Genomic DNA, 10,825 nt, shown 5'->3' on the forward strand with positions numbered 1-10,825 from the left:
GCAAAGTCCGATATTTAGGACTCGGTTGTGATAGCAATTGGTTGTTAGTGGATGCACTGATACATCACATATCTACTAATAATGATAAAGTGCATGACAAAAAACTGTAAAAATCAGTAATGTTACCAAGCATAATCAAAAGTGTAAACATGCCGTGTTGTACCGTCTATCTATCACGTGTGTGCACTATGACTTTGCATGTTAACTCTATGTATGCTCTAGTCCACAGTATAACGCCCTACGATAGGTCCGGGCACAACTTCGCCATTTCCCTTGCTTGTTTCAATGTAAAGCGGCAGAAACGTTGCTCTACTGACAGGTTAGGGTTAGGGATGATTTTAGTTAGGGCAAAGCTCAGCATTTTACCAACAGAAATTCGGCGCGGGCAAATGAAATTCGCCTCGATAGCGGGAAAACTAACTTGCTTTCGCGCGAGTCTTGCCACGTCTGTGGCGTTCTACTGTAGAGCATGACTTCACATGCAAAGTCGTTGCACCACAGTGCGGAGTGCACTAGCATGAAATGGAAGCACTTTTGCATGACAGCCTGAGCATCATCCTCTCAAGGTTTAGTATATGACAAGCGTTACTTGTGGCTATGACATCGCTGTAACAAAGATATTCAAAGTACACAAAAGGGACCACAATGAGGATCAGAGTGATATTTTGTAAGTGTTGCTGTACAGTAAGAATCCTGTTCCTCCTACCATGTCTTCCGTTCCGCCGGCGGTCGGGACAAAGAAGACCTTGTACTGCCTGACTGCTCCGTCAGCTGGTTCCCACTTCACGTTCAGTGATGTCATAGTGGGGTCGGTCACGCGCAGGTTCTTCACGCCGCCCAAGGGCCCTGGAGCAGAACAAAAAATAAAATCCCAATATTTTCGTTTTACTGCTTTGGCTGCATTTTGGCCCACTCCATCTGACCTCACTGCTGGAGCCATGAGCCAACACCTTGCCTCATGAGCAAGTAGAGGGAGCAGCTCGGATCGCAGCCCAACTGTTTTCTTTTACACCATGTCGACATTTCTGCCATCCTGCGACAACATGCATCACACATCACACCACAACAAGCCAAAGCGTTACTCACTTCAGCCGGGTGGGCCACTTATTCGTGGGAGTAGGCTACTATTATGAGCATGTCACTGTGCAACTGTCAAAACCACCGAACACCCAAGAGGTAAAAATACGCTAAGAGGAGCTGTGCACTGAGCGTCGATAAGAGAAACAGGGAGTCGATAGAAGATGAGAGAAGGAGAAGAGAGGGATGTACTAAGGTCTTTTGAAATTACATGCAATGCATGAAATCACATGAATTCCATCACTCACTTGTCTTCCCATTTTCGGACATGCGCTTGCCGTCGCCCTCCACATACACGGGCACCAGGGTGACGGTGTACAGGGTGTCTGGCTGCAGGCCCCTCAAGACAGTGCTGGTAGCAGTGGCCGCCACTTGTTCCTGTTAAAGAAAAAAAAACGTCCAGAAATATTTCAGTGTCAGGTCTCAGATGTGCTTTGTTTTTAACTGCCGACAATCAGCGTGAGAGGGTGAGAGGCGAGAGGAAGTGGAGGACAGACAGCAATCAGGTAAGGCCCCAGCCAGCTGAGCTGCACATTTTTTTACGGATGACGTATTATACACCGTCAAACACAATATACATCATGAGACGGGTCCTTCTGGGGGGTACAGTATGTACGTATAAGCAGAAGTGCAAAAGACCAGGTGCATGCCAGAGGTATGAAGGAACTGTATCTGAGGCTACAGTGAACCACAGGAAGCCTGTTATGAGGGAGGGGGGGATGAGGTATGGGATGGGATACTCACTCCCCCCCCCCTCTCTCTCTTTCTGAGCAATCACACTGTTTAGACATGGCCCCGGTCAGCCCACTCAAATTCAATCTTGGGGCCAGAGCATCTGAAGGTTACAGCATCTTGTGTTTTCACTAAAGCCAAAGAGGGGAGAGAGAGAAAAGCAAAGGAAATATAGAAAGAAAGACAGGAGGGAAGCAAATGAGAAATGGAAAAAGGGAGTAAAGCAAGGTGAAGGGGAGCAGATGCAGGTGGGGGTGTGGGGGGGACACAGCAGTAGAGAAGAGAGCTAGTAGTAGGCACCCATGGTGGTGTTGCAAAGTGAGCGTCTTTTGGGGTGTTGCGGTAAGCCGATAGTCCTACCATGCCTACCATGCTTTCAGCCCCTCCTGCGGCTGGCGTGTAGATGACCTTGTACTCGCGCACTTTGCCCTCGGCTGGCTCCCAGCGCACGTTCAGGGTGGTCATGGTGGGGTTCAGAACCTGCAGGTTCCTCACGCCACCCAGGGGTTCTGAATGATGGGAGACCAGAGGGGTTACACTACAGTACATGCCTTGACCCGTTTTGACCGGGAGACGCATCTGTTCGTTTTTTTCTTTTAACCTTCAAGACCGGCTGCCGTATCTACGCGCATTGACCTTAAAGACCGGGAGTGACGTTTGTGCAATTTTTAACGCTGTCGGCATTTGGGAAAAAAGCACATGGCTAATGTTATGCTGTCTGTTTGGCTGTGAGAGTCATGTGACTAATAAAATGTTGCATGGTTGTGGGTGTCAATTCATACACAAAACACACACACATGTTGATTCGACTGCGCTGTTCTGCTCTCCGTTGGAGAGTGAAAAAAAACCCTGATGTTACGAGTGATTGACCATGGCTGACATAAATGAAGGAAGCAATATTGGATGACATTGATTCAGATTTGGTAGGAAATCAGGGTGAAATTGAGATAGACGATCCCATAGATGGAGGTCAGTGGATTCAAGCAATGCTTGAAGATGAGCAGGAAGGGTTACCGGACTTTGTTGACTTCCGACGTTAATGGACACGAGTAAACGTTCACCCTTGTGCGAAGATGCCCTTTAAATGAAAGTCAGGCATCAAAATAGTACTACCAAATGAAGAATCACCACTTCAGGTGTTCTTCCATTTCTTCACTGAAGAGTTGTCAGTGAGAAATGTGACCGATACCAACAATCTATGCTGAGCAATTGCGATGTACGCAATTGCAACCCATGACAGTGACAGAAAGGAAGACTTTCGTCAGACTTTGTCTAGCCATGAGAGTACTACTACTGTATATCGGCCTATATCGACAGAATATTGGCGTCATTAGAAGTGGCTTTTCCAGACAGATTTTACACCATTTGGCTGTAAGCTCACAATAGTAATAGGCTTGGTAATACTAAAACTGCAATAATGCTTAATGATTCTGGCAGTAATATCTGACGCTATAGCAAGTAATATGACACCTAATAACAAAATTATCTGATGATAATCAAAAAGGTTACAAATAATAATTTAAAAATTAAAATGATAACTTAAAAAGTACAAAAATTAATAACCATAATTGACGATATCATGAAATTCACGTGGTTTGTTCTAATAAATAAATATCTAGCCTAAACGACAAGCTCATGAGTGAAGACCTACAATATCTGACCTAATCTGATCTAAATATATATAATTTTATATAAATCACACACACACACACACACACACACACACACACACACACACACACACACACACACACACACACACACACACACACACACACACACACACACACACACACACACACACACACACACACACACACACACACACACACACACACACACACACACACAGGCTCACTGCTGCCAATAGGATGCACAGGCAGGGCTAGAGTGATGGTGGTGAGATGGTGGAGTCATGGAGTGCGTCTTAATATGCAACCTTGCCTCCTCCACTTGCGCTTGTCTCCTCGTTCTGCCTCCTGGCCCCTCCTCCGTGGAGAAAACAATAAAGTTTCCCAGCTGTCAGCCTAGCCACAACAACTTTTGAGGGACTGTTTTTCATTCACCATCCCAATTGCAAATGAGAAAAAGACTCTACAATTGAGCTTTTGCAAGATATTGAAATATAATGCTGGAGGAGGCAAGGTCCCATATTAAGACGCACTCATGGTGGAGAGAGTGAGATGGGAGTGAAGCCATGGATGGAGTGAAGGATTATGGGGTGGATGGAGGTGGTGGGTGCTTACCAGTTACACAACAACAACAACAACAACAACAACAACACAACAATAACAAACAACAACAAAATCAAATGCAGCCAGGTGGGTTACACAAATGTCATGCACATTGACACTGATGGATGAATGAATGAATGGATGAATGGATGAATGGATGGAGGCAGGGATGGATGGATGGATGGATGGATGGATGGATGGATGGATGGATGGATGGATGGATGGATGGATGGATGGATGGATGGATGGATGGATGGATGGATGGATGGATGGATGGATGGATGACGTGATGGTTCAATTTGAATGACTAAATGAGATGGATGGAGTGAACACAGCTGATGACAACACAGGAATGACAACACGGATGACATGAGCTGATGGCTTGATATGCAGCCAGGTGATTCTGCTGGGATGGATTTAGCGTTTGTTCTTTTACACACACGCACGAAGGCACACGCGCACGCACGCACACACACACACACACAAAGTGAGATGTGTATTGGTTGTTACTGTATATCTCTGTGATAATGCCGTTTAACAGGCAAAACAAGTTCTACTGTATGCCTATACTGCTCTAAGATTCTACATGCTACAGAGGCTGAAAAATGAAGGCTTTAGTAAGAATTGACAATTTTGTAGCATTTTTCTGAAAATCCTCAGGGATTTAGAAGCCTATAATGCCACATAGGCTAAAACGGGTCTTTTCAGCAGACGTTTCAGGTCTAAATTGGTTAAAGGTAGGTATATCTAACACAATCATGCATCAAAACTAACATAGCCGTTTACATTTTGAACTCTTCCTTTTCTACTAACTGCTTTGTTTTTAATGTTAAAATATCATAACGACTTGGCATGTTTAAAAGTCTTGAGGAATTTGTACTGTGTGTTTGATAAGGACCAAACCGAAATTAGCCTGTTGCATTTTGAACTTTACCTTAACCACTTGTTTAGAGAGCCCTAACAATGCTAACGACAAGGGCGTATAGAAAGTTCGAGACAGCTGTCAATCGTTGGAGCCAAAAAAAAAAGCTAAATTCTAATGAAACTGATACTGTTGGATGAAAAAGCTGCTGTTAAGTTCTTTGGTTAGGCAAAAGGCAATAATGCTAATAATATGGCAAGATTCTCCCAATCATTCATTTCTTTTATGGGTCTAATGTGTACAGTAACCTTGCAAATAGATGCAACATGGGATTTCATATTGAACAATTGCCGCAGGTTTCCGTCTGGCAAACTTTACTTTCAATGAGTCAAGTTCATGGTCTTCGAATAGGCTATAAATCTGCACTTGTAGTATTAAGAAGATGACATACTTGTTGTCCCTTGGCCAGAGAGGTCCCTGCTCTCCCCACTGCGGTACACAGCAGCCACGGTGATGTTGTAAGCAGTGTTGGGAGTGAGCTTCTGGAGAATGGCTTGGTTCTTCTTGCCTCCGACCTGCGTCTGTTTTGAAAGAGAGATATCGACACTTGAGTCGCTTTCTGGAGTGTTTGAGTTGTTGACATTTGGTTGCGCTGTCAAGAGCTCAGTATGTGACACCATCAGGCGAATGGAATCCAAACATACCCAGCAAAAGCAAACAAACATGCGCACGCACGCGCAGCCGCACACACACATACACGCATGCACACAGGCCCAAACGAATCTTTGTATATCAAACTTGGACTTAGTTATTAGTTTTGACTTGATGCAGGAAATGTTTGACAAAGGGGGGCTAATAAATCTGTAACTTTTCAGTGAATACTCAGGGGGTCATTTTCCCTGTGCTCATAAATGAGGAAGACGAGGACTCCCCAGCAACACACTCCATTGTACATCCTGCAGCCTTCTACTGAGCAAACACTTCACTTCTTCAACCACTCCAAGGACTACACTTTGTGTGAGACCATTGTATTACTGTAATTAACTTTGGGATCAACCAATAGCCAAGCTTACATACCATGACAATCCAGTTTTTTTCTCAACATTAATTATGTGGCCACAAGAAAAAGCAAACAAGAGTGGATTTGGTCAAGCCGTTGTGAATATGGCTGGTCTGCCATGCACCAGATTTGAAAGGCTTGGGATTTTAAAGTGTGAGGAATTGAATGGTAAACAAATGCAATGAGTGGACCAATGCAATGAATGAGTGCATTTTTTAATTATCTAACCTTTATTTAACCAGGAAAATAAACCTGTTGAGATTAAAAATGTCTTTCACAAGGGCATCCTGGCCAAGCAATGGGTGGCCCAATGTCAAAATGTCGAAATCAAGCTAACAAGAGGATAGCTCCACTTACTCTCCGAGCAACTTAAGTGTATTATTTGCACAACATGATGGCTCTTACACACTTTTTAGGATGGAAAACAAAAAACGTGTTTTTATGATGTAAAAAAAACAATCACTAATACTGTGCCTCTAAAGGCACTCCGTAAATCAAAATGTCCCCACAGAGAGAAATGGCACATTGAATAACATTTGTGTCAGATTTGTGGCAGCCAACTGTCATCATTGGTAATAACTATATCACATATGCACATGAGACATTGAGCCCATGTTAGAAGCCGCAGACCGGCCATCAGCTGAAGTACATCAGTAGCACTGCCAAGATCCACACTTCTCTGTAGTCTCTCCTCTAATGTAAAAGCAGTTTCTAAATCATGAACCAAGGTGTGTCTTGACACAATGTCTTAATACATGACAATAAAACGTAGTGATTTGGATTTAATGGGAGTCGCCTGATGCAGGAAACTTATTGTTCCCTCAGAGGCTATTTATACTGTGAGGCAGTTTTCCGCCGTCGCTCCTCGTTTTCTTTCTTTCAAAATCACAATCTGGTTTGTGTTTTCCATGGATTTTATTGATTTTCAAGACTCAAGAGGTTAATAGGAAAGTCATCCTGCATTTTCCGCACAGACCAAAATAAACACCAAATTGACATTGTTTTTTTCTCTCAATGTAATTCAATGAGCCCATGGTGAGTTCAGTGATGTGGAATGAAGAGCACAGGCGATACCGGACTTAACCCAAGGCACGCGACCAGAAGGACATGGCCTTAAAGGTGGGGTTGCAGGTATGACATCACGTTGGGGGAACTGCCCCAGGATTCTAAGGTTCTACATAGACTCCTATGAGCCTGCGGAACCCCCAACGTGATGTCATAATGGTACATTTTCTTAAAATGGTTAACCTGCAACCCCACCTTTAAGTCCACAAAGATAGGCCTTGGGATGCTACTGTATCAAACCTCTCAACAACCAGGCAGTTGCATAATCAGAGATTTAGATAATGTGAGCCTGGTTAATGCTATGCTCTATCTAGACAATGTACCGTAGGCTTCTGCCAAAATTCCTAAACATGCAGCTTCCATAAAACGCAGTTGGAGATCCAGGGGAAAGAAAATGGAATCTTGGCCAGAAGTCTCTTGAATGTCTTTCAACATATTCCTACAATGGATTGTAAAAATGTGCAGTTGGTCTTCCACTCTCCCACAGACCAAATGCTCATTACAGATATGGCTGCGGGTGGGAGGAAGAGAGTGTGTGCGTGTGTGTGTGTGTGTGTGTGTGTGTGTGTGTGTGTGTATGTGTGTGTGTGTGTGTGTGTGTGTGTGTGTGTGTGTGTGTGTGTGTGTGTGTGTGTGTGTGTGTGTGTGTGTGTGTGTGTGTGTGTGTGTGTGTGTGTGTGTGTGTGTGTGTGTGTGTGTGTGTGTGTGCGCGCGTAGAGGAGGGGTGTTGCTGAAAGGTATATAGGAAAGACCGTGTTCAAGGCTCCAGATGAGTCACTACATGATAACTACGTAGCTGTTCCTCTCGCGCTTCCAACTTTCCAGTAGGTTTCCTAGCATAATTAGCAACATAAGGAGGCGACTAGAGAGTAGAGTACAAGAGTAGGCCTTGAAAACATTCGGTGATAGTGCACTGAGGAGAATCGGGCCAAGGGAGACAATCTGAGTTAAATTCACAAAACCCACAAGCACAAACAGACTTGCATGCATGCACACGCATACAAACACACACTCTCTCACCCACCAACCCAGAGAGGAAGGGGGAGAGGGGGGGGAGAGAGAGAGAGAGAGAGAGAGAGAGAGAGAGAGAGAGAGAGAGAATGGAAAACACAAACTAGACAGAGCTACATTAGAGAAAAGACAGTCAACAGGAGACAGGGTGGTGTCCTACTTACAGTGATGGCGTTTCCCCCTGCGGCGGGCAGGTAGGTGATCTTGTAGTTCACGACGGGCCCGGGAGCGTGGTCCCACCTCAGGTTCAGGGAGGTGGTGGTGGCGTTGAAGACGCGCAGGTTGGCAGGAGGTCCGATGGGACCTTATTCATTCACACACACACACACACACACACACACACACACACACACACACACACACACACACACACACACACACACACACACACACACACACACACACACACACGCACGCACACACACACACACACGCAGGCCCACAAATGCAGATACACATGCACACACACACACACACACACACACACACACACACACACACACACACACACACACACACACACACACACACACACACACACACACACACACACACACACACACACACACACACACACACACACACACACACACACACACACACACACACACACACACACACACACACAGAGTCAGTCTCACTGCTGTCAAGAAGATGGACAGACAAGGCTAGTGAAGCTGTTTGCAGCTCAGTCTGATCTAGCTGCTGCTCCTTGCAGGTGTCATGGTGGAGGGAGTGAGCTGGGAGTGAAGCCATGGATGGAGTGAAGGCTTATGGGGTGGATGGAGGTGGTGGGTGCTTACCAGTGTATACAACAACAACAACAACAACAACACAACAATAACAAACAACAACAAAATCAAATGCAGCCAGGCGGGTTACACAAATGTCATGCACGTCAATTTAGCTGCATAGCTCAAGAGCTGATGACATTGATGGATGGATGGAGGGAAGTAGGGATGGATGGATGGATGGATGGATGGATGGATGACGTGATGGTTCGATTTGGATGAGAGATAAGTGCGATGGATGGAGTGAACACAGCTGATGACAACACAGGACAACATGGATGACATGAACTGATGATGACATGATAACGCAGCCGGGTGATTCTGCTGGGATGGATTTAGCTTTCGTTCTTTTTAAAAAATACACACACTTCAGCTTTGCTTTTCATTATTTCTTGCTTTTTTGTAGCTTTTGTTTATGCTTTTCTGCAAGACTGTAGCTCAGAAATGCGCATGCAAATGTTTTTTTTTTAAAGTGTGTTTCTTTTAAACACTTTCTCATCATCGCTTGCATGACTGTTATGTTTGGGGTTTAAAAAAAATAAATGAGAGCGTAACCTATTCCAGAGGTAAAAGACATACCGGGAGGCACTCGCTTTGTCTCTGGAGGAGGAAAGAACGTTGAAGAGAACAACAAGGTTTGTTAGAGCTCAGATTCAAGTCTGTTAATAGTTTTGTAGACTTTTGTAAACTGAAATATTTTTTGGTGAGTGGGTGGAGGGAGGGGGGCGGTTTCTGAGAGGGTGTGTGTTGTGTGTTGTGTGCGTGTGTTTCGTGTGTGTGTGTGTCTTACTTGTGCGCTCGCTTCCGATCAGGTCCTCGCTCTCGGACTCGTCTGGGTAGATAGCCGTGACAGTCACGTCATAGAGAGTGTCCGGGTCCAAGTTCTCCAAAACCAGCGTGGTTTCATCACTGTTCAAAATGGCCTGGGGATGCAAGAGAGAGAGAGAGAAGAGAGAGAGAGAGAGAGCGGGAGAGAGAGAGAGCGAGAGAGAGAGCAAGAGAGAGAGAGAGAGAGAGGGAGCGCGAGAGAGAGCGAGAGAGAGAGAGATAGACAGCGAGAGAGAGAGAGAGAGAGAGAGAGAGAGAGAGAGAGAGAGAGAGAGAGATGCGGGGAGAGCAGGAGGGGGGGATCAGAGTTAATTCTAAATATAGAGAACATGTGCTCTGTTTGGAAACGCCTGTTGCTGAGAAAACTCCAACACTTCCATGTTTTCGTTTTCTTTTTTTGTCAGCCAACTTAATTAGCCTGAAAAAGATTGATCATGCTTGTCACAAAAAAGCATGCCAATCAACTTATTCAAAATGCCCCTACTCCCACAAAGTAAACAGTGTGTTCTGAACATGATTTACGATATCTGGCAACGGTGCTCAGTGTTGCACTCTGCTGCACTGTATTGAATTATCCTTCGTTTTGGAGCACTACTCACATTTTCAGGCTCCCCTCCTGACTTCTTGACCCAGCTGATGCGGTACAGGAGGACGTCAGGAGCCCCGTGCTCCCAGGTGGCCCTGAAGGACGTCTGGGTCACCTCGGAGGTCTTCAGGTTCTTGGGGGCAGGCACCACGTCTACTCACAGAGAGACACAGACAGGACAGGACAGGACAGGACAGGACAGGACAGGCGGGGAGAGGGAACAGACAGAAAACAAAATAGAGATTATTACACTGACATTTAAAATGCCTTCATTTGGCCATCACATGATCCAAGCATCTGTACATGACAAAACAGCTCCCCCCACCACCACCACCACCAGAGAGAAGGAGAGAGAGAGAGAGAGAGAGAGAGAGAGAGAGAGAGAGAAAGAGAAAGAGAGAGAGAGAGAGAGAGAGAGAGAGAGAGAGAGAGAGAGAGAAAGAAAGAGAGAGAGAGAACGAAAGAGAGATGGGAATGAGAGTACAAGGTACTTTAAAGTCATTGATTGCTGCAGATGTAACTATTTGGATGGGGACAGGATGGGGGGAGAGTGAAAGCACTTGCCAAAGAACATGGCTT

At 45.2% G+C, this 10,825-nt stretch overlaps 1 protein-coding gene across 6 annotated transcripts in view; it reads right to left on the reverse strand.

The window, feature by feature from the left end:
* Nucleotides 1-10,825, reverse strand: part of col12a1b (collagen, type XII, alpha 1b) — a 113,104-nt gene that overhangs the window by 44,571 nt on the left and 57,708 nt on the right. For 2 of the 6 annotated variants that reach the window (XM_063223170.1, XM_063223173.1), the window contains exons 27-34: nucleotides 10,260-10,399; nucleotides 9,623-9,755; nucleotides 9,412-9,432; nucleotides 8,206-8,345; nucleotides 5,357-5,486; nucleotides 2,170-2,318; nucleotides 1,326-1,455; nucleotides 707-846 (exon numbers count right to left, since the gene is read on the reverse strand). In XM_063223170.1, the coding sequence (XP_063079240.1) occupies nucleotides 707-846; nucleotides 1,326-1,455; nucleotides 2,170-2,318; nucleotides 5,357-5,486; nucleotides 8,206-8,345; nucleotides 9,412-9,432; nucleotides 9,623-9,755; nucleotides 10,260-10,399 (983 nt within the window). The remainder of the gene's footprint in view (nucleotides 1-706; nucleotides 847-1,325; nucleotides 1,456-2,169; nucleotides 2,319-5,356; nucleotides 5,487-8,205; nucleotides 8,346-9,411; nucleotides 9,433-9,622; nucleotides 9,756-10,259; nucleotides 10,400-10,825) is intronic. The other 4 variants (XM_063223171.1, XM_063223172.1, XM_063223175.1 and 1 more) reach the window with 4 other exon arrangements.

The sequence above is a fragment of the Engraulis encrasicolus genome, chromosome 18, assembly GCF_034702125.1.
Source record: "Engraulis encrasicolus isolate BLACKSEA-1 chromosome 18, IST_EnEncr_1.0, whole genome shotgun sequence".
Lineage (NCBI taxonomy): Eukaryota > Metazoa > Chordata > Actinopteri > Clupeiformes > Engraulidae > Engraulis > Engraulis encrasicolus.